Source organism: Pristiophorus japonicus, chromosome 7 (assembly GCF_044704955.1).
Source record: "Pristiophorus japonicus isolate sPriJap1 chromosome 7, sPriJap1.hap1, whole genome shotgun sequence".
Lineage (NCBI taxonomy): Eukaryota > Metazoa > Chordata > Chondrichthyes > Pristiophoridae > Pristiophorus > Pristiophorus japonicus.
This window is the reverse complement of record NC_091983.1, coordinates 104278774-104303407: the sequence shown is the minus strand read 5'-3', so window position 1 is coordinate 104303407 and position 24634 is coordinate 104278774. Positions and strand designations below refer to the sequence as shown.

General features: G+C 40.2%; 2 protein-coding genes across 11 annotated transcripts in view; one reads left to right on the top strand and one right to left on the bottom strand.

Annotated features, from left to right (window-relative positions):
• Nucleotides 1-9304, bottom strand: part of runx2a (RUNX family transcription factor 2a) — a 231270-nt gene extending 221966 nt beyond the window's left edge. The window contains exon 1 of the mRNA XM_070885190.1: nt 9232-9304. Within this exon, the coding sequence (XP_070741291.1) occupies nt 9232-9289 (58 nt within the window). The 5' untranslated portion in view covers nt 9290-9304. The remainder of the gene's footprint in view (nt 1-9231) is intronic.
• The window catches only part of supt3h (SPT3 homolog, SAGA and STAGA complex component), a 697134-nt gene that overhangs the window by 88653 nt on the left and 583847 nt on the right, over nt 1-24634 (top strand). The gene's annotated exons all lie outside the window — the stretch shown is intronic.

Sequence of the window (24634 nt, the reverse complement as noted above, 5' to 3'; positions counted from 1 at the left end):
AAAATCCTTATTACTGTTAGATTATGATGGTTATCTAATTTATCTAATTAAGTCTAGCATCATCATCATAGGCAGTCCCTCAGAATCGAGGAAGACTTGCTTCCACTCTCAAAATGAGTTCTTGGGTGACTTAACAGTCCAATACGAGAACCACAGTCTCTGTCTGTCCCACCTGTGACAGTCGTTGAAGGAAATGGTGGGTGGGACTGGTTTGCCGCACACTCCTTCCGCTGCCTGCGCTTGGTCTCTGCATATTAGCTATCTCAGACAATCTGACAAATAGTGGCAGCTAACACATTCTCAGTCTTGAAAATAAAATCAGGGGACACTACATTTAAGTCACTATTATTTAGAGGTGTTTTGGGGTTTTATCCTGTGGTGCAAAAGTGGGAACAAAGTGGTGTTCTGCAAAAGGCAAGGCATGATTGTATGCAGTGACTGAGATAAATTTATCTGTTTGAGAAATCTGCTACCAAAAGTTTTCAGCAGCAATCGGTCTCTTGTACAAATGCTGATTGTAACATATTACATAGCATTTACCCCCTCCCAATAAATCCTTTTGATTGTGGAAATCCGAACCGCTGGAAATCTTTTTGAAGAAAGAAAACACATGCATTTCCATTGTGCTTTATCATTTCTCAGGACACGCTAAATTATTTCACAAGCAGTCACTTATTTGAGTGCAACAGCTATTGTTATGTGGGTAAATATTGTGAAGTGCAATGATTGTTCTGTTGTTTAAGTGCCATGCCCTCGAGAGAAAGCAAACGAGTGATTTTGACAGTACCTTAGATCAATCTTTTACTAGTAGTGATCATTTGATTGTATTAAATTCTTTGCAATAATACTGTTTTTGAAGAGTTCATATGATGCAGTCTTTATCTAGAAAGTGATGCATGAAATCATACTATTTCTTCTTCTTAGGCAGTCCCTCAGAGACGAGGATGACTTGCTTCCACACTAAAAATGAGTTCTCAGGTGACTGAAGAGTCCAACGCGGGACCGACAGTCTCTCACAGGTGGGGCAAACAGTGGTTGGAGGAACGGGAGTTTGGGGTGCCTGGGTTGTCATGGGCTCCTACGATGCTTGGCATTAGCTTGCTCCTGGCGAAGAGACTTGAAGGTGTTCAGCGCTTTCCCGGATGCTTTTCCTCCACTTTGGGCAATCTTGGCCCAGGGATTCCCAGCTGTCGATGGGAATGTTGCAGTTTTTCAAGGAGGCTTTGAGGGTGTCCTTGAAGCGTTTCCACTCCCCACCTGGGGCTCGCTTGCCATGTCGGAGCTTCGAGTAGAGCGCTTGTTTTGGGAGTCTCTTGTCAGGCATGCAGACGATGTGGCTCGTCCAGCGGAGCTGATCAAGCATGGTCAGTGCTTCATAGAAACATAGAAAATAGGTGCAGGAGTAGGCCATTTGGCTCTTCGAGCCTGGACCACCATTCAATAAGATCATGGCTGATCCTTCACCTCAGTACCCCTTTCCTGCTTTCTCTCCATACCCCTTGATCCCTTTAGCCGTAAGGGCCATATCTAACTCCCTTTTGAATATATCCAATGAACTGGCATCAACAACTCTCTGCGGTAGGGAATTCCACAGGTTAACAACTCTCTCCGAGTGAAGAAGTTTCTCCTCATCTCAGTCCTAAATGGTTTACCCCCTATCCCTTACATTGTGTCCCCTGGTTCTGGACTTCCCCAACATCGGGAACATTCTTCCTGCATCTAACCTGTCCAGTCTCGTCAGAATTTTATATGTTTCTATGAGATCCCCTCTCATCCTTCTAAACTCCAGTGAATACAGGCTCAGTTGATCCAGTCTCTCCTCATGTCAGTCCAGCCATCTCGGGAATCAGTCTGGTGAATCTTCGCTGCACTCCCTCAATAGCAAGAACGTCCTACCTCAGATTAGGAGACCAAAACTGAACACAATATTCCAGGTGAGGCCTCACCAAGGCCCTGTACGACTGCAGTAAGACCTCCCTGCTCCTATACTCAAATCCCTTAGCTATGAAGGCCAACATGCCATTTGCCGCCTTCGCCGCCTGCTGTACCTGCATGCCAACTTTCAATGACTGATGTACCATGATACACAAGTCTTGTTGCACCTCCCCTTTTCCTAATCTGCCGCCATTCAGATAATATTCTGCCTTCGTGATTTTTCCCCCAAAGTGGATAACCTCACATTTATCCACATTATACTGCATCTGCCATGCATTTGCCCACTCACCTAACCTGTCCAAGTCACCCTGCAGCTTCTTAGCGTCCACCACTGCTCACACCGCTGCCCATTTTAATGTCATCTGCAAACTTGGAGATATTACACTCAATTCCTTCATCTAAATCATTTATTCTATATTGTAAATAGCTGGGGTCCCAGCACTGAGCCCTGTGGCACCCCACTAGTCACTGCCTGCCATTCTGAAAAGGATCGTTTATCCCAACTCTCTGCTTCCTATCTGCCAACTAGTTCTCTATCCACGTTAGTACATTACCCCCAATACCATGTGCTTTAATTTTGCACACCAATCTCTTGTGTGGGACCTTCTCAAAAGCCTTTTGAAAGTCCAAATACACCACATCCACTGCTTCTCCCTTGTCCACTCTACTGGAATTTTTTGAGAATGTAACTAGAAGATTTGTCAAGCATGATTTCCCTTTCATAAATCCATGCTGACTTGGACCGATCCTGTCACTGCTTTCCAAATGGGCTGCTATTTCATCTTTAATAATTGATTCCAACATTTTCCCTGCTACTGATGTCAGGCTAACCGGTCTATAATCAACCATTTTCTCTCTCCCTCCTTTTTAAAAAGTGGGATTACATTAGCTACCCTCCAGTCCATAGGGACTGATCCAAAGTCGATAGACTGTTGGAAAATGATCACCAATGCATCCACTATTTCTAGGGCCACTTCCTCTCATACTCTATTTTTCCCCCTCCTAATTAAACTCTTTGTCCTCTTCTAAATTTCTCCGAGTCCTCAGGTTTCCTGCTTTTTCTGGCCAATTTATATGCCTCTTCCTTGGATTTAACACGATCCTTAATTTCCTTTGTTAGCCACGGTTGAGCTACCTTCCCCGTTTTATTTTTACTCCAAACAGGGCTGTACAACTGTTGAAGCTCATCCATGTACTGAGGTGAATGATCAACCATGATCTTATTGAATGGTGGTGAAGGCTCGAAGGGCCGAATGGCCTACTCCTCCACCTATTTTCTATGTTTCTAGTTTCTATGTTTCTATGTGATCCTTAAATGTTTGCCATTGCCTATCCACTGTCAACGCTTTAAGTATCATTTGCCAGTCTATTCTAGCCAATTCACGTCTCATACCATTGAAGTTACCTTTCCTTAAGTTCAGGACCCTAGTCTCTGAATTAACTGTGTCACTCTTCATCTTAATAAAGAATTCTACCATAAGGGGCTTCGCACAACAAGATTGCTAATTAGTCCTTTCTCATTACACATCACCCAGTCTAGGATGGCCAGCCCTCTAGTTGGTTCCTCGACATATTGGTCTAGAAAACCATCCCTAATACACTCCCAAGAAATCCTCCTGCACCGTACTGCTACCAGTTTGGTTAACCCAATCTATATGTAGATTAAAGTCACCCAAGATAACTGCTGTACCTTTATTGCATGCCTCCCTAATTTCTTGTTTGATGCTGTCCCCAACCTCACTACTATTGTTTGGTGGTCTGTACACAACTCCCACCAGCGTTCTCTGCCCCTTGGTATTCTGCAGCTCCACCCATACAGATTCTGCATCATCCAAGCTAATGTCCTTCCTTACTGTTGCGTTAATTTCCTCTTTAACCAGCAACGTTACCCCACCTCCTTTTCGTTCCTGTCTATCCTTCCTAAATTTTGAATACCCCTGAATGTTGAGTTCCCAGCCTTGGTCACCCTGGAGCCATGTCTCCGTGATGTCAATTATATCATATTCATTAATTGCTACCTGTGCAGTTAATTCGTTCACCTCATTACAAATACTCCTCGCATTGAGGCACAGAGCCTTCAGGCTTGTCTTTTTAACACACTTTGCCCTTTTAGAGTTTTGCTGTAATATGGACCTTTTTGATTTTTGCCTTGGGTTTCTCTGCCCTCCACTTTTAACTTTCTTCTTGCTATCTTTTGCTTTTGCCCGCATTTTACTTGCCTCTGTCTCCCTGCTTAGGTTCCCAACCCCCTGCCATATTAGTTTAACCCCTCCCCAACAGCGCTAGCAAACACTCCCCCTAGGACATTGGTTCCGGTGCTGGGGATGTTGGCCTGAACGAGAACACTGATGATGGTGCGCCTATCCCGCCAATGGACTCACAGGATCTTGCAGAGGCAACGTTCGTGGTACTTCTCCAGTGTTTTGAGGTGCTTGCTGTACATAGTCCATGTCTCTGAGCATTATAGGAGAGCGAGTATCACTACTACTCTGTAGACCATTCTAAAATACACTATTTCATAGAGTCGTGTAATATTGGCAATTTCTGGCTTGCAAGCCAGACATTTCTGATGTCAACATTTTGTTTTAATGTTTCTAATTCCAGTGCAAGTAAACTCTTGAATAAAATTCTAAGTTTTTATTTATTTTTGGAGATTTGCCTCAACAGGTGCTTGTTGGATGATCTGCCAGTTAATATAATGTTCAGTATTGTACATAGTATTTATCTTTTACTTCAATTAAAAGGTCATTGTTTGAATATGTCAGCTTTTCCACGAGGTGAGAATAATAGGCTTATTGTGGTTTGGCTCTATTAGATAGGAATTGTAATTGTATTGATGCTGAGAGGAAAATTAAGTTTAAAATTTTGTTTAGGTTAACAAAGTCAGACTGTCCAACTGGTAAGAAACAATTTTGTCTGAAACAGAATGATGAAACCTGTATCACAACCTTATGCTGAACTTGCCATTATCTTAAGGGTGAATGATTCATTAAATAGAATTAGGATTGCACTAGTAATGTTAACATTTCAGTGACATGAACGTTTTAGAGGTAATAGTTCAGATATTGCCCTTGCATTGTAAAGGGATACTGGTGAGAGTTTCATGCAATTATTGTGAAGGCAGATTTATTTTAAAAGGTGCAATTCAGGGTTGTTTGTCACAACCAAACTAGCCTAGTAGAATTGGTAATTAATGTTCCTCTTGTGGCATTATTCCTTGCCTAACAGGGCTCAAAATGCCTCAAAGTGGTTGTATCCAATGTAGCCAGTTGTTAAGGTTTCAATTAGTCCAATGTTATGCAACCTGGAAAATATGTCTGATCTTGAAATTCTACTGAGCCAGACCTATCCAGAGTTTTCATCAATGCATATTATAGGAGTACCAATAATTTTGTGAAAACAAAATGTGACCTATTTGAAGAAAAGCAGAGGAGTTCTCGGAGCGTCCTGGCAAATATTTATACCTGAACCAACATCACTAAAACAAATGATCTAGTCTTTTATCACATTGTTGTCTGTGGAGCCTTGCTGTGGGCACTTTTACTGTCCCGTTTCCCTACAGTACAACAATGACTATACTACACAAGTACTTAATTGACTGTTAAGTACTTTGGGACGTCCTGCGGTTGTGAAAGGCACAAGATAAATGTTAGTCCTTTTTCCTTTCTTTTATTTTACAAGATTTTAGTGCAAATTTATTGGAAGAAAAATTCAGGGGTCACCATGTCCGTGTATTTGAATAAATGCTTTTTGCTGCAATCTAACTGATGTGTTCAGTTGTGTGTTTTATTAAATTGGCTGTGGAATTTACATGAGCATCTGCAATAGAAAATAATTTTGTCACAAGTTGATAACAGGATCCTTCCTTCCTAAATATTTTATGTGAAGCTGTTGTAACACACAACATTGAGTGCTGGAAATAATATTTCTGTATTTTTGTAATTTCAGTTTTAAAATTAAGTGCATTTCAGTGACAAACTTGTGAAATTGTATTAATTACACGTTAAATAACCCTGCAGTGTAAATGTGCATTAATTTATATTTAACATGATCCCTACTGAACATTGATGTTGGTGAAAGGGATAAATAATTATGTATACAGTCCCTAGATGGTTCCAGTTATGGGATTGACTCTGCCTTTGAATTTCAGCAAAAATGTTTTGTATTTTCTGCTGTCCCTCTGTATTTCCAGTTTGAAACTAGTAGGTAAACTTGATTTCTCAGAAATTCAGTCTGAAAAAAGTGGATAAATGTGTGCTTTTAATAGTGTATATAGCAGAGTGGAAAGTCAGTACTATGGCCAGTGTCATCTATGTCCCCACACAGGCAGAGTTTTCTTAAATCTTTCCTCTTTCACTGAAGTATTATAAAAATGCTTAAGTTTCAGAAAAATTTTTACCCTGTAATTATACAAGCCTGCTGAAATGCAATGTTCTTTTCACGACTATGCCAGGAAGCAAAGGTTTGAAAACTATCCTAATGCAATTTTTTTGTAAATTGTCTACTTTGAAAATAAATTATACAGTCTTAAATATTTTAAAGTTGCAGTTATGTACATCACTTACGCAGTTTACTAAAGACTAAAGGGAGAAGTTTGAAATGTTGCATTTTCATTATTGTATTAAAAGTGCAGAATCTTTAGATTCAGTAAGTTTAGGTGCGTAGTTTTAGTATAATTTGTTTGCTGTTTAACGTACTGGGCAGAATTTTACATAGATTCAAGACTATTGGAAACCTACACAAGCATTTACTAGCGATCAAGGTGGTGATATTCCTCTTTAACAAAATCTCATATTATAAAGCGTTCGTGTGAATGTTACTAGCAGTTCGTTAACAAACAACATGCTCCCGTTTTTCATTAAAAATTTAATTTCAACCTGAAGTGTTTCATAATCATTGCCTGACTAATCAAATATGGTTATTTGTTTCAAATTCCAGTTGTATTCTTTAGCCTGTATGTCCTATAAAACAAGTTGCAGATCATTTCAAAGATTAGAAATGTGCAGTGGCATGAAAGTGATTTTTTGATGAGGTTTCTGAAAAAAGGTTAGTAAAGTTTTAGCTCTCTGGAACAAGAGAATATGTAGAAATTGTAAATATCTAAATCTTTTGAATATGTGATTGTTATTACTGCTCTCTTCATACAGTATTTTTTTTTTTAAAACTTGCACGGAACGATGAATAGACTTATACGATGCATTAAGCGTATTTCAAATTTGACTCTGAACATAAAAAATATTTTCATGAAAATGCTGTAAAACCGTAATTTTTAATACTGCAAGTTTGCTAGATCCAGGATACATGGCCCTTTCCAACTGCTCTTCGGAAGTTCTAGCTAAATAGAGTATTCACAGCTGTAAACCTGCATTATCCATTATAAACATTTTAATAATGTGGTCCAGCTACTCTGCGGATGTTATGCCTCATGATTTACAAAAGCAGTTTATAATTTTGTGTAGATTTGGCATCTGTTTTTACAAAGAACGGTTTCCTTATTTTTTCTTTAATAGCACACAACTAGACAAAAAATGGATAAGCTTCATTTTGGAGCAGCACTTTGTTAGCTTTGTGATGTACTTATTTAAACTACGTCGAAGAAGTAACTAGGACTAATATTTTAACTGTACATTAATAGATTGTGGCAGGAAATATAAAAGTTGCTGCAGAGCTTAATTGTGTATAAATCTAATATTTTATAGGAATGTTTGAGTGTGAAGTCAGTGGAGAGAAGAAAAAATGGATAACCTTGGTATTGTTTGCCACTACTGTCTGGATTACTTCCTAAGATTTTCTATTTGTAGTAAACAGTGTGCTTGTGACATTTTACCACCTGTCTTTGTTACATTAGGTATCTCTGCTTTGGGATCACACTCGGGAATGGAAATTCATAAGTGTAAAATAGAATGTATTTTGGGGATTTAAAAATAAAATGAGTGGTGTTGCAAGCAAAGCCATACTTGAGGGATAAAAGTTTGAGCTGACCACTTGTGAAAGCTTATGAGAAATAAATCTTTCTTGTGGTTGTCTATAGTATTTAGTGATGACTAACGGCCATATGAACTCATTAGTTTTTATTACAAAAATTAAATTACTTCTTGAAACTTCACAATAGTTTTTCCCACTGGTCTCTGAAAATTGTATGATACCTTTGTGTGTCTGTTGTGTGGAACAATAATCAAATGTACCTGCAGAAAATTAATAACAACACTACAGATTCTTTGCATGTGACTATGCCTTTTGTCTCCTCTGCAATTAGTATTTTAGTAAAATCTTGTTCGATATTCTTCATAATCTTTATTTGTTAAGGTAGGAACCTTAACGTTTCACTAATCTTACTAATTTGCTGTTGTAGATTTTCATCAATAAGTTTGTTTGATGTAGCCAGTGCAGGTAAATTCAAAATGCTTGCGTTTATTTTAATCAGAGCATTACCATAAACAAGCCAGTTCTGACGGTAAGCACTGCAAAGGATTTAAACATCTGTGCGTACATTTTGGAGACATCGGTTGCTTTATTTTAATCAGATCAGTTTCTGTAAAGACTAAATGCAGTTGCATACTTGCAAAACAGGCCACTAGTTCTAAAATGAAGTTCACTTCCATACAAATATTAGAAACCGTGGTGGTGGTCAGATAGCAGTACAGTGACCCAACTGTTAGGGGTTGGCAGGAGTTTCGTATTTTAAACAGTAAGACCAGGTTAGCCGCATACCCACAAAAATCAAGAGACTTCTGTATGTTTCCTGTACGAAACAATAATCAATATAATATGTGCTGTTGTATTTGAATTAAGTTTTATAAGTAAGATGGGATGTTTTTTCCCTTCCCATCCTCATTCTTTTTTGTAACAAAGTAGAGTTAAAACCAAGACATTATCAGACCATCTTCACTTTGTTTGTCATATGTTGTTTTGTTTTCCATGAAAGAAATGTATACCACAGGAATGTTGGACTGGAACAGATAGGTTATACTACTCTATTGACAAATAGGCATAACCTTATTTCCATAATATATTTTTCACACTTTGACTTTTTAAAACATGTTGTAGTACTTTTAAATTTGAAAAAAACAGAAAGCATTTTATTGTAATAAATGTGTTTTTATTCACAAATAAGCCTGCTTAGTTTTATAACAATTTGATTTTTGCATTACTTCAATTTTATTGCATAAGCAAGCTTGTGAAACAAGCTTTGTATTAACAAGTCAGCAAATTAATAGGTTATATTATTTCCGAATGGAAATATTTATCGTAAAATTTCATATTTAGTGCAAGATAAAATATATGATTTGTACTTACCCCAAAAGAAGTTTTGCTGACATGGTGTGACTGAACTGAACAGGCTGTTAGATGCCATAGTCCTTCTTTCAAATATACTTTTCGCCTGTGGTTTTGGTGTCCCTCGAAGCCTTAAACTGAAAATATAACCATTGCAGAGGAAGTTTAAGAGCTTGCCAGCAGTGCTTAGGTGAGCTGTTTGATGTCATTAACTTGTTTGGCCACAAAATAACATACAACATGCAAAAAAGACAAATAAACATTTGATGGACAAGTATTTACTGTAAAGGCTGTGGTTAGCAAGCACTTACTGACAGAGTTGGTCTTGGTGGCTGGTAGTGACCTGCGGAGATTAACCATTTAGAACCAGAGGTTCTCTTGTCGTCCTGGAGAGAAAGTTGCACCGCACTTGTGGTTCTGTGGTTGTTTGTGAGGCGAATGAAGCATTCACACAATCCAAAAAGCATAGCTTTAAACTCTTCATATGCTCTTACTGGAGAAGCTGGATCACATGGCTTGTGACATCATGATATACAAAGCAAAGTGGGACAGCCTATCCCTGTGGGTTTTTGACAAAAGATTCGTGGTAGACTCTTCCTGGCATAAAGAGGGACCAGCTTTAATTTATATGACTCATGGGGCTTTGGACAGCATTACAAACGCAGTGAAGAGAAAAAAAAAGAACAAACTCATCTACAGATGAAGCATATGGGCAGCAGGAATGACTCGCACTGTTCAGTTTAGTCTTACCAGTGCATTGTCATATCTGCAGAAAAGTGAGCATAGCTTGCTGGCACAGGGGTTGTGTGAAATTCTGAAGATCGGTGATGACTTACAGTAAAAGAGTGCATTTGGCCACTATTGAGGGTCTGCTTTATATTTGTATTTTCTGGGTGTCTGATATCCTTGAACCCCCTACCCCCATCCTTGTTAGCTACAGTTTTTTGAAAGAAAGTTACCTAAGTTGGGTTTAGTTAGCAGAAGCTTGCTTGTTGTGCATTCTGTACTGTAACTGCCTCTTGTAGAAGTGCAAGCCTCTGGATTCCAATGCAAGATTTAGTATAAATGATGTCCTCACTATGATTTTAAAACGGTTTGGGAGCTTTGGTTTGAATAACGAAAACTAAATGTAGTGAATCATCAGCTTGTTTCAGTCAAATGCAAAAGTATTTCTCATTTATCAGTGCTTGACTTGTAGGATTGATCAGAAATTGCATTGCTGTCTACAAATTAAATTAAATAAATAAAAAGGTTTTCTGTTTCTATTTAAAGTATTAGAGCCACATTGATCACAGAAACCACATGTACAGTTCCACAATGGGGGTGGGGGCGGAGGTTTTACATAAAATGTAACAGCTTGCGTCTCCTTTGTAAATTTTGTAAACTTTGATATACATTAATACTATCTTGAATAAATGCTATCATTCTCCCTTTTTAAAAAAAAATACTACTTTTTAATGAGTAATTATCCAATACTTGAAAATTAAATGATGTCAGTAATAGTTGAAGTTTGTAACTGGCCGAAGCTTTTGGTTTTGTCTTTAGATTTGTATTTTATTTGAATGGCAGGATCACATAATAAAAGACATATGAGGTTAAGATGCACAGTAAAAGATTTTTTACGATACTTCTTGTTTGTATTTTTAAAAAACTTTTCTCCATGTATTTAATTAACTTTAATTTTGCAAAGAATAGCTGATATCAAAATTCTAGGTTTTGTTCACACTAGAGAATTTAAACCAATCCACACTGAGGTAAATCAGTTTGAACTGTGCACTTCTAAACCAGAAACACATTGAAATCAATCTTTTTAAAAAACCTCCATGGAGGTGAGTTTAAAACTAACTTAAAATTGACTTCAGGTACAGTATTATAGGGCTGAGCAAGAAAGAGGTCAAATATGTTTAATTTCAAAGTAAAAAAGCATTGCATACCTGTAGTATAACAGTAAGCATTAAAAGTTTCTGCTTGCGTTCAATTCAAGTCCTCAGTTTTCTTAGAGAAGATGGATGCACAATGGGAACTGGTGGTGTACGAGAAGTAAGTTGAATGGTGTGGGTCATGGTGCTCATGAGTTATGTTGGCTGTGTCACAAGTGGTTTCCTGAACTCACCATTTCCTGATGCATGTTGTATTTTGTGAGTTTTGAATTTTTTGAAACCAGCAATATTGATCAGGTTTGGAGTGGAATTACCATTGCAGATGTCTTCGGAGAAACTGTTGTGATCCCAGATTGTATAAAGATAAAGATTCAGCAGTGGTTTATTAGAGATATATAAACCAAATTGATAAAATAAGCTTTATGTAAATATTTTACAATACTATATCATTTTTAGAGTAGGAGGGCAACATTGATACAGGTTTTACAATAGATTTTATACAAGAGGTGTAACATCAAGAATAAAAAGCTAATTAAAAAATGATACTCTTTCTATCATTACACACCATTAGCGCATGAATATATTCCGTCAACTTGCTGGACCCTTTAAACAAGTAAAATGGTTTTTATGGTCTGACCCATTGTTACCAATATCAAATTGTACCTGACTGTAATTTGAGCTGAATTGTATTGCTACAACAGAGCAGTTTAATTTGTTTGCAGTTAGTAGACTGTTAGTTACTTTTATGATTGAATTCAGATCTCTCTGACTTTCAGAGTATATCGTGGCTCCACACGGTTGATATTAGCATGCAGTGATTTGTTTAAGCATACAGGACATGGTTTCAGTTTCACATTTGACATGTGTACTGGTGCATTGTTAATTGCCCATCTTTTTTGAACTTAACCGTTGAATTTTCTATTAATTTGCTTTAGAGTTCTGCACTGCTGCATGAGCAGTTAGGTTATACTTGCACTTGACTTCCATCAAGCCTGCAGCAGGAAAGAATAGCGGTAGCTTTTCTTCATTATTTAGTTTACCCTGTATAGGGATTTTGGGATGGTGAGATGAGATACTCTGTAGGATTGTTGTCATTGGATTGGTATCATATTGTGCCTTGGTACCCATCATCCACCACTAAAACTTAAATACTTACCATGAAAATAATACAATTGTGATTGCCACAAGATAACTGTTGAAAATCACATCTTTTGTTCAAAGCTTTCTAGTAAATTTATATTGTACTGTCTCTATAGTGTAACTGGCTGAGTACCTCTAGTGCTATCACTGCCACCAAATATGAAAATACTTCATTAAAAACAATTGCAACCACAAGAGAATATATTTATGCTACTGAAGATGATGCAAATGCTGGTTATTGCAGACATATAATATACAGTTAGGCTTTCAACATGAGAAATTAGGGAGTGCCCCATCTGGGGCGCTAAATTTTAAAAGTTTAAAAAATGAGTGCTAGGCTCTAATGTTTTCAAACTTTAAAAAAATTGTAGATTGCGCTACAGGAAGGAATGGAGCGCAAGAGGCAGCAGGCAGGGTAGTACTTGTGCAGCGCGGCAGCATTGGAAGGCTCCTTCCATCCCTTAAAGGGAATGACCATCGTTGCAGGATCTGCAAAAGAAGACTATACCTTCTCCCGGACGGCAGCCGCGATCCAGCCCAATCAGCCCGATGCACTGCAGCAGAGTGCTGGGCTGATCGATCGCTGGCAAAGAAGGTCTCAAAAAAATTGAAACAGAAGAGTGAATGTTTTTTTTTCTACTTATCTCGGGGCAGCCACCTCGTCTTTAAGTATCGCAGCACCCCCCCCCCCCCCCCCCCCGAAGTGCCCGGCCTCCCAATGAACGCCTCCTGCAGCTGCCAGTATTTTTGACCGGTGATGCTGCAGGGGGCGGAACCGAAGTTCGGGTCCATGGCGCTCCCGGGGTGATGCGCACGGAGATGGCGTCATGGTCTCCAGGCGAAGGAGATTGGGGCACAATGCCTCCGGCTGAATATGGCGCAAGTCGATCTTCTCACCGCACTGAGTCGTAAAGTGCTGTTATCACCCCCAGGAGGCGATAGCGGTTGGCACTAAGGAGGTAATAGTGGTTGGCACTAAGGAGACCAGTTTCGAGGCCATAGTCCTTTAAATCAGACTGACAACAAGAACTTGCTTTCATATAACACCTTTAATGTAGAAAAATGCCCCAAGGCACCTCTCTGAGGCATAATTAAACCTAAACTGGAATGGATGCTAAAACAAAGAAAGCTCTATTAGAAGGACTGACCAAAAGTTGGTCAAAGAGGAGGGTTTTATGAAAGGGTCTTTAAAGGACGGGAGAGAATTGGAGAGGCAGAAGGGTTTCTGGAGAGAATTCTGGAGTTTGGGACCTCGGTGGCTGAAGGCCACCGCCAATGGTGGGGCAAAAGGCGGGATGCACAAGAGGCCAGAGTCGTTAAAACGGAGTGTTCTGGGGGAATTGTAGGACTGACGAAGGGCCATGAGGGGATTTAAACACAGGATGAGAATTTTAAATTGGAGGCATTGGGGACCAGTAGCTAATGTAGGCCAGAAGGGACAGGAGAGCTGGGTGAACACGTCATAATGTAGATAGATACAGACAGCAGAGTTTTGGATGAACAGGTGTACGGAACATTTAAGGATGGAAGGCTGGCCAGGAGAGCATTGGAATAGTCGATTTTGGAAGTTACAAAGGCATGGATGAGAGTTTCAACAGCCGGTGGGCTGTTCCTGGAGCAGAGATGGATGATTTCATGAAGATGGAAGTAGGAGGTCTTTTTGATGAAGAAGGTAGGGGATTCGCAGTTCAACTCGGGGTCAAATAGGATGACAAGGCTGCGAACAGTATGGTACAACCTAAGACAGTGGCCTGGGAAGGGGATCCAATTGGTGCAAGGGTACTAAGTTTGTGGCGGGAGCTTCAGTGTCAGCCATGGCTCAGTGGGCAGCATACTCACCTCTGAGCCAGAAGATTGTGGGTTCAAGTCCCACTTCAGAGACTTGAACACAAAAATCCAGGCTGACACTCCAGTGCAGTTTTGAGGGAGTGCTGCACTGTCTGAGGTGCCATCTTTCGAATGAGACATTATACCGAAGCCCCTTCTGCTCTCTCTCAGGTGGACGTAAAAGATTCCATGACACCATTTCGAAGAAGAGCAGGGGAGTTATTCCCAGTGTCCTGGCCAATATTTATCCCTCCACCAACATCATGAAAATAGTTTATCTGGTCATTATCACATTGCTATTTGTGGAGTTTGCTGTGTGCAAATTGGCTGCCACGTTTCCTACATTGTAGCAGTGACTACTCTTTAAAAAGTACTTCATTGGCTGTAAAGCGCCGTGGGACGTCCGGGGATCATGAAAGGTGCCGTAGAAATGCAAGTCTTTCTTTCCTCTGCCTTCTCAATCTTTAACTGAAGGAAAGTGCCATCCATCCATTACTGATGCTAGTTTTTTTATTCCAGATTTTTATTTAATTTAAATCCCCCAACTGTGACGGTGGAATATGAACTCGTCGCCAGTCAACAGTCCAGGCCTCTGGATAATTAGTCCAGCAACATAATCACTATGCTACCGTTCCAGATAGAGTAGAGTTCTGGAGGATGCAATGCATGGGGGAATGAAAAGTAATTTGAAGAAAATGGTACAGTCATACTGGTGTAGTATGCGCAGATATGGTGATATGATTAAGACAATTTCCAAAAAAGTTGCAAGTGGCCTTTCAATAAAGGCTGATTTCCCTTTGAAGATTTTACAATAAATGATCATAGCATTTGAAAGCATATGCACGGAGCTAAATTCACTGAACTTTTTCTTTCAAACTTCATTTGAAAAATCAGGTGTGATTGGGAACAGCCTTATAAGCCATTCCAACATCAAAATTTAAAAAAATAAGCCATTCCAACATGTGACAAGATGATAATTAATCAGCTACGTAGCACAAAGAGCACCCCCTGTATCTTATTAAACCACTGGTTCCAAACTCAAAGAAACACACTCACTACATCTCACATTCACAGGATTCCCCAGGGAACAAACAAGAAATATTTTTAACTAAGATTCATTGGTAATAAAGAGCTTCCCTATGTAATGCACTGCAGAAGTTAACACTGTTTACTCAACTGAACTACTCAATGTTGCCCTTCAACCAATTTACCCAAATTTAATTTTGATAGTTTAATTCTCTTCTACTTAGTTCATACAAAAACTAAATTCAAAAATCTTAGAGGTCAGCTTCCGCATGTATGCTGACAACACCCAACTCTACCTGGCTACCCTGCTCTGCACTGTCAGACTGCTTGTCCAACATCCAGTCATGGATGGATGGCAGTTTCCTTCAGTTAAAGATTGGGAAGGCAGATGAAAGAAAGACTTGTATTTCTACAGGGCCTTTCATGACCATCGGACGTCCCAAGGCGCTTTACAGCCAATGAAGTACTTTTTAAAGAGTAGTCACTGCTACAATGTAGGAAACGTGGCAGCCAACTCCTCCATGTTGAACACCACTTGGAAGAAGCACTGAGGGCAGCAAGGGCACAGAATGTACTCTGTGTGGGGGACTTCAATGTCCATCAACAAGAGTGGCTCGGTAGTACCACTACTGACTGAGCCGGCTGAGTCCTGAAATCTTCAGCACTGCAGCCGGGATATTGTTGGGGCCCAAAACCTTTGCTGTATCCAGTGCACTTAGCTATTTCTTGATAGCACATGGAATGAATCGAATTGGCTGAAGACTGGTTGTTGGGGACCTCGGGAGTAGACCGGAAGAATCATCCACTCGGCACTTCTGGCTGAATGAAGACTGGGTTTGCGACTGGTGATGAGAGAACCAACATGAGGGGAAAACCTACTTGACCTCGTTCTTGCCAATCTACCTGTCGCAGATGCATCTATCCATGACTGTATTGGTAGGAGTGACCACTGCACAGTCCTTATGGAGACAAAGCCCCATCTTCACACTGAGGACATCTTTCATCGTCTTGTGTGCTACTGCTACCGTGCTAAATGGGATAGATTCAGAACTGATCTAGCAGCTCAAAACTGGGCATCCATGAGGCACTGTGGGCCATTAGCAGCAGCAGAATTGTATTCCACCTTGATCTGTAACCTCATGGCCCAGTATATCCCTCACTCTACCATTACCATCAAACCAGTGGACTAACCCTTGAATGAAGAGTGTAGAAGAGCATTCCAAGAGCATCACCAGGTGTACTTAAAAATAAGGTGCCAACCTGGTGCAGCTACAACACAGGACTACATGCATTTTATTAGGACTCCTTGATGCCACACTCGGTCAAATGCTGCCTTGATGTCAAGGGCAGTCACTCACCTCACCTCTGGAATTCAGCTTTTGTCCATGTTTGGACCAAGGCTGTAATGATGTCTGGAGCCAAGTGGTCCTGGCGGAACCCAAACTGAGCATTGATGAGCAGCTTATTGGTGAGTAAGTGCCACTTCATAGCACCGTCAAAGACCCTCTCCATCACTTTGCCGATGATTGAGAGTAGGCTGATGGGGCAATAATTGGCCAGATTGGATTTGTCTGGCTTTTTGTGGACAGGACATACCTGGGCAATTTTCCACTTTTCAGGTAGATGCCAGTGTTGTAGCTGTATTGGAATAGCTTGGCTAAAGTCAATGGGAATCGTGGGGATAGTTCTCTACTGGCTGGAGTCATATCTCGCATAGAGGAAGGTGGTTGTGGCCTAATGTACATCCACCTCCCTCATTTCCCCCCCCCCCCCATCCTGGACCCTACAACTGCCAGGCGTGCATTCAGACGCCTAGGTTTCATTCTCTGGAATTTCCACCTGAATCACTTCCATCTCGCCCATTCCCCCTCATCCTTTAAGACCCTTTGATCATGCTTTTTATCATTCTTCCTCAAATTTTCTTATCCATTGTTGTCTGATTACACCTCTGTGAAGTGTCTTGGGACATTTTTCTGTTAAAAGTGCTATATAAATGCAAGTTCTTGTTTTCAGTGTGGCTCAAGCAACTATATATTGAGATCTTAGTTTTATACTATATGTAGTGGAGTGTATTATATGGTGAATACCTACTTGAACTTTTGGAGAGCAAGAAAGGGCATCATATGCTCATTAACCAGCCACTCATTTTGAAGTACCTCTTTCTGGCATTGTGGGCTACATTCAGCTTGTGGTTCATCTGTGCACTTTTTGCCTTGTCATGGTCCACTAATACCCCAGGTTGTTCTCTGCATCTCTGGTTAGTTATAGTTGCAGCGACTAATTTTTTGCATTCTGTTTTTCAGCTTCTGTCATAGGCTGTACCGTGGCAGATGGCTACAGACTAGTTGCTGGTCGCTGACTTCTGGTGACCTTGTTGTAGGATGGCTGCTGCTGGATAGCTGACTGCCAGTAGTTTGTTTCTAGTCTCTGACTGCTGGTTATAGAATGCTTTCTTTTGCTGGCTGACTTTTTGTGGTAGCTGGCTTTGTTTTGCCTGCTTGTTGGTGGCAGCTGGCTGGCTGCAGGCTGATGGGTGAACTGGACTGGTGGGTGGGCTAGCTATGTTGGTCTGTACCGTTCATCTACTCGCTAGATTAAAATCACCTGACTCAACGGGAGTACATTTTGTGTGTTTTAATTGTGAGCTGTAATTTTACACTATGAAATAGTCATACACATTATAAAATATTTCTGCATGTATAAGAAAAAGTGTACTCCACAGTGCTAGAAAATATACCAAATAACGTGCCAAAAATCTATTTTTTGGGGGAGAGGGGAGCATATCTCTAGATCCTCCACGTCCCCATCCCAAAAGGAATTCTTGTCTGATGTACAGTATACCCACTTCTAAAACTACCATTACAATGCTGAATCTTCTCCTGTTATTGCAACACAGAAATATATTTTGCAGAACTGGGTGAATGGAAGCAGTTTCTACAGCAACAGAATTGCATAGCTACACACAATAAATAGTCTTGGACATTAAAGGAATTTGAATGTCTGGGAATTTTCCAATTGGCAATGGGAAGTAATTGACCAGATCAGTGATATGATTGCATCATTGCTGGATCTACCAGTAACCTTTATATTTTGACTTGTAAGCTCAATCAGTAAAATGCAGAAGTACACTTTGCAGGAGATGCAGCGTCGGCGGCTACACAACTTTCTCTGGTGGCCGATATAAAACAAATTGAGCAGAGATTTTAGAACTGGCTGTTTATAGACCTGAGCCTCCTACAAAACTCTGGAATGAGGCACAACTGCCCATTTAAGTAGCCTGTTATCTACTTATCGATTCGCTGAACAGAAAGCTAAATGTGGACTCGGGGGGGGGGGGGGGGGGGGGTTATAAAAATCTTTCAGTGATTTGTGTGTATGTGTACATATGTGCGTGTGGAACTTGGAGAGGAGAGTAAGAAATGCTTTCCATAGTACATGTCCTTCAGCGCATAAGTAGATGTACCCCTGTGTGCTGGAAAATATAGGGTTATGTTCAAAATGCCGTATAATTTATGGAGGTCCACCATTTCCTTTGTTCCTTTTTACTTAATTGCCCAGGATAAAGAAAGGTTGTGTATGAGAAAATCTGGAAAAGTTGTCTTGAATTACTGCAAAGGATGTGGCCAAGTAGAGACAGGAAACTGTTACCACCAGTGTCACATTCATATAGTGCCTTATTTCAAATGTTGTATCAAAATACATTTGGTTTTCAGGACCCCTTCTGGTTTTTACTATTTCATTGACAACATTTTACTAAATTTGAAAAATAGAAATATGAGCCTTGTAGTGTGTACTTCGGTCACACCAGTTGAAGGATAAGTGGAAACGGTTGCCAGACTAAAATTGAATGCCCTTCTCTTCCTACCCCACCCCCATCACATGGGTGGTTCTCACTATCTTCTATAAGTAAACACAATTCTACTTTTTGCATTTAAGCATTGGAAGAAAGTGAATTTAGCCTTGGTGTGGTGACAAATTCACCATTTGCATCTAAAGAAAGGAAAGAACTTGCATTTATATAGCCTCTTATCATGTCCTCGGATGTCCCTAAGAACTTTACAACCAATTAATTACTTTTGAACTGCAGTTATAGTTGTTAGGTAGGCAAACATGGCAGCCAAATTGTGCACAGCAAGTTCCCAGAAAACACAAACGAATGAATGTCTAGATAATCAGTTCTTTTTTTGTTGAGGAGAAATTTGCTTAGAAATCAAGGGAACTTCCTAACGTTTGTAAGAATAAAAGTGTTTATTAATGATTAAAATTGATTCTGTGTATGTATAAATGTTAAAAGTGTAGATTATACGGAAAGGCCTGTTGTGTTGAAACAAAATGGAAGCCCCCACAGGTTGCCGCATGGCTTGTGTGTATTGTGTATTAGAAAGCCATTAAACCAATCAATGGCTGAGCCAGGCCAGACAACCACATGTGTGAGGAGAGCCAATAAGGAACTGCCCTAGAACCAAGGTCCAATTTTGAGGCTTTCGGAGGGACAATGGCGTTGAGAGGTTTAAAAGAACTAAAAAAAAAAGACTTTTTTCTCTCTCTCCTGAACCAGCCAGCCGAAGTGAAGTAACGTATATCACTCTTTATTATAACCTCATTGTATCTGTTGTAACTAAGGTGGATGTGCATGTATGTGCGTTTTTTTTAATAAGCTGTTCCAATTGTTTTAGAAGAATTGTCTCACTTTCACTTTCAAATTTAATGCATGTATTACTTATTTAATTTACTTCTTTCAATCATTTATTTCTCTAGTGCCCTTTTATCCTTTTCATGCCCACTTCATTTAGTATGATGCCTCTTCATCTCTTGTGTGTTATTTTAACAGCATTAGGGGATCTTTTATGTCAACCCGAACAAACACTGTTCAGGATCTCATCTAAAAGGTGGCACCTTCAACAATGCAGTACTTCATAAGAACATAAGAATTAGGAGTAGGAATAGGCCATTTGACCCTTCGAGCCTGCTCCGCCATTCACTAAGATCATGGCTGATCTGATCTTAGCCTCAACTCCACTTTCCTGCCTGCTCCCCATAACCCTTGACTCCTCTTTAGTTCAAAAATCTGTCTATCTCCACCTTAACTACATTCAATAATACTGCAGTACTCCCTCAATACTGCACTGGATTGTCAGCTTAGATTATGCGCCTAAGTCCTGGAGGGGAGCTTGAACATGACCTTCAGACTTGGAACCAAGAGCGTTACCAACTAAGTTCAACTGTATATGCTGCTAATAGATTGTAATTTCTATTGCATAGATTTTGCATGAACTCCCTGCTGTGCACAAAGGGTGATCACTCTTGATGAAGGAGATGGGATGAATTTGAGTACAGGCGTTAAAATGTACAAAGTATTTGCAAAGGCCACGTCACTTGTATGTGTTGGTGTGGGGTAGAAATTTATCTTGGCCGGTATCGTAAAACTGACTTCAATAGAACTCAGAACCGGGTAGGACATATAACAGGCATCCGATTCAGTACCACTTGCTTTGCTCTACTGCCCAAGATGAATTTCTAGCCCGCTGGGCCTAAACATTAGCAACGGATGCTGCCTGCACATTTATTGATCAAGGACAAGACGACATTGTGGCTCATTGGTGGCACTTTCGCCTCTGATTTAAAAGCTTGTAGAATTACGTCTCATTCCAGACTTCAGCATATAATCTAGACTGGCACTATTGGAGGTGCCGTCCTTCAAATGAGATGGTAAATCAAGGCCCCATTTGCTCCCTCAGGTGAACGTATAAGATCCCACAGGACTCTTTGAAGAAGAGCAGGGGATTTTTCCCAGCATCCTGGTCAACATTTACCCTTTGACCAACACCTAAAGCAGATGATCTGGTCATTTATTTTGTTGTTTGTGGGAGCTTGCTTTGCGCAAATTGGCTGCCACATTTCCTGCATTACGACAGTGACTACACTTTTTAAAAGTACTTCATTGATTGTAAAGTTCTTTGGGATGTCCTGAGGCTTTGAAAGGTGAAATATAAAAGTCTTTCTTTTATTAAATATAATAGTCTTTCTTTTATTAAAATGTAAATACATGTTATAGTTGTGCACGCACATGATCCATTTGAAATGGAAAACTTAGCCTCTGAGCTTTTTTGCATCAATCCTTTGTACGAAAACTTCAGTGCAGTTGATTGGTTCTCTTTTTTTCTTCTTCTGTTAGCCTTGTGGATATTTAGATTTCATATTGTGGGGAATTGCAGTTATGACCAACATTCTAATCCTGCAGTTTGACATGCTGCAGCAATGTATTATGCCTGTCGTTTGGTGTTGTCCATTAATCCTTTTGCGTTACTCCATTAGTCTCTTTAGAATCTAATTTGCTAACCACCTAAATGTCTCTTATCATGCTTAGTGTTTTGAATCTCCTGTTTTTCCCTAAAGGACTCTATCATTATATTGCTACTTTTCCCCTCTTTTTTTTTCTTCTGTGCTTTTGGATAGGGCATGGTGGGGAAAGAAGCCACTGACGCCCGTAAGCTATATTTTCCGGTTCTGGGTGGAGGGCACTAGTTGAGGGAAAAGAACCAGCTACAATTTCAAGCTGTCAAAGGCCACTGCATTCCCACCCACCATCATGCTTGCACAAGGTACGGTATTGTTAGTATTATCTCCATAATTTAATTGTAGCTTTGCAATAAGCTGAAAACAGCAGGACAAAACACTCACACCACCTTTTCTCTCTCTCTAAGGCCCACGCCCTAGTATGGACCACACCCTGATTTGCACATGCGCAATAGGCTTGCTTAGAACGGGAAGCTCGGCATTCAATGAAGACATTTGGGGCAACAAAGTCCAATGTAATTCTTTAATTTAATATTTTTTTAAAGTACCACCCCACCACCGAACGTCTCTTCACCGTGCTCGAGGGTCGGAGTGTCGGCCGGCAGAATCACTCCCGGGCTCTGGGCTCGGCTTCTAACTGCCCCCCCGGCTTCTTTTGAAACTGAACCCTGAGGTCCTGTGTCCGGGCGAGAGTGTGATTCTGCTGGCCGACGTCCGACCCTCGAGCCCAGTGAGGAGACGTGGGGTCGGGTGGTACTTTGTAAAAAATTAAATAATTACATTAGACTTCCAATTTCTCCTTTTTGACTTTGAAAAAAAATAAGCTTCATGATACATATTGTTTGCCTTCTTGACTCCCTCCAAAAGATCGCTTAAAACAATGGTGTCTTTCTGCACAGATTTTGTAATGTGCACTGCTTTTTCTTAAGTACCCAGAAAGTTGTTTGGGAGTGGTCACATACGCCATGCTAGGAAAAATGTAAGTTGGCCAAACTTGCTTAAATGTGAAAAACTGGCGCAGACATCAGGTTACGCAAAAAAATCGTAGCCTAAAAAAATTGGACCTAATTGAATTACACTGCCGCAGAAACTTTGGAGAAACTTGGAGATTTTTATTTACTCCAAAAAAAAATGGTGCACACCAAAATAATGGCGCAGATAATTGGGGACAATTGAGCCCAAAGTGTCAGGACCATCAGCCCTTACCAGCCTCTGCATCTCCCGAAGCCAACTTGGCTCCATCAGCTACTGTAGATCCCTCCACGACTAAGTCCCCATTGCCACCTCAGTACATGTAGCACACATTTTCTGGCTGTCACAGTTCTTGGTCACACTTTTAGCGTTGAACTTCAAAGAAAGAACAAAGGTAGTTATTGAAACCGTTGCGAAATACATATTATAGTTGTACACGGGAGGTCTAGAACCAGGGGTCACAGTCTCAGAATAAGGGGTCGGCCATTTAGGACTGAGACAAGTAGAAATTTCTTCAGTCAGGATTGTGAATCTTTGGAATTCTCTACCTCAGAGGGCTGTGAATACTCAGTCATTGAGTATATTCAAGACAGAGATTGATAGACTTTTGGATATGCAGGGATATGGGGATAGTGCAGGAAAGTGGTATTGAGGTAGAAGATTAGCCATGATCTCATTGACCGGTGGAGCAGGCTTAAAGGGCCTATTTCTTAAGTTCTTGTGTTTCTACTGTAGATAATCTCAGAATTCTACTTGTGGCAGTAAACTGCCTTTCCTTTGACTATCCAGATAAATTTTAAATTGGAATGTAAAATCCTTTTCTGGATGCTAAGAGAGCTTTTAAACCTATTATGGTGATAGAAAAGTCATCAACTTTGAATATACTACAACGTACATAGGCTGGGTATTACCTTGGAGCTGCTGCTGCTCTGCCGCTAGAACTTTGCCAGAAGTGTGCCAGAAACCCTGTTTACATGCGTAAATGGGGTTCCATCAGACTTCCCATGAAGTTATAGCAGCAGAGAGCGAGCAGCTCCAAGGAAATTCCTAGCTATAGAATTGGTCCTATCAAAAGTAGACAAAATTACTTCAGTGGCTGCAGAGCGCTTTGGGGTGTCCTGAGGTTGTGAAAGGTGCTACATAAATGGAAGTTGTTTCTAATATAATTGGTTGATTATATCTGACATTGTTATTACCTAGCAGTTAGGAAAACTTGAGAAAAGTGAAAAGGCAATATCTACATGTACTTCACTGGCTAATCTTAAAAAGGTCACTTTGCTTTGCACCTGCAAGAGTGCTACATGAGGAAACTCCCAACATCTTTGCGAAGTGTTAGGGCTTGGAGCTGTCATATAAGCGTAACCTACTATTTAGTAGGTATTTCTAGAGTGTAACTATTTTTGCTAGACTAAAAGGACTTCTTCCCGCCCGCCCCCACCCTCCCCATACCCAGGTAATACTGTGTTGATGTTGTATGTGGAGGATGTTGGAGCAAAGAAACTTGGACATCTACCTGGTAGGATTGTCTTTTGAAATGGAAGCATCCTTCATCTACAAAGATCCTGCTCAGTCAGCCCTGCTGCCCTTTTATTGCTCAATATTATAATTAGTAATTGTTACTTATTTGATTGTTGTTCTGCCTTCACTGGGGAAAAAAGCTCCAACTCATCAGTCAAAGAACAATCCCTTATATGGGAAGATCATATGGATAGTGCCCAGACATGAAGAGCACCTCAGACAAACAATGCCTTTGTGTTTTTTTTTCCTTTTAGCATTCTGTTCTCCTCTGCAATATGCAGCATGGCCCTTGCAAGAATACTGAAAACTCTTCTCCAATAGATTCCCATTTATACAATCTTAACATCCATCCTAGAACATAATCAGAAGCTTAATTGCATGGTTTCACTGTTTAAAACATTTCTTCTAGTAAAGATAGTGTACATTCTTTTGTTACTAGCCGGCACAGACACAATGGACCGACTGGCCTCCTTCTGTGTCATAAACTTCCAAGATTCTATATGAAGCCAACATTTTTGTTAATCTGCATGTATATCTAACTAGATTAATCCTGTATCAGTAAATCTGTAATTGAGCTTGGTTAAAGTGAACATTTTTCATTAAGTTTTAGTTAACCTGAGTCTAGTTAACCTTAGATAGACAAAACAGGGTCTGACAAAGTGAGATATAGGCCCCACGCTTCCACACGATAAAAAACGGGCACCCCTCCGAGCTGGGCGCCCGTTTTTCGCGCCGAAAACGGTGCCGGAAAATAAAGCGCGATT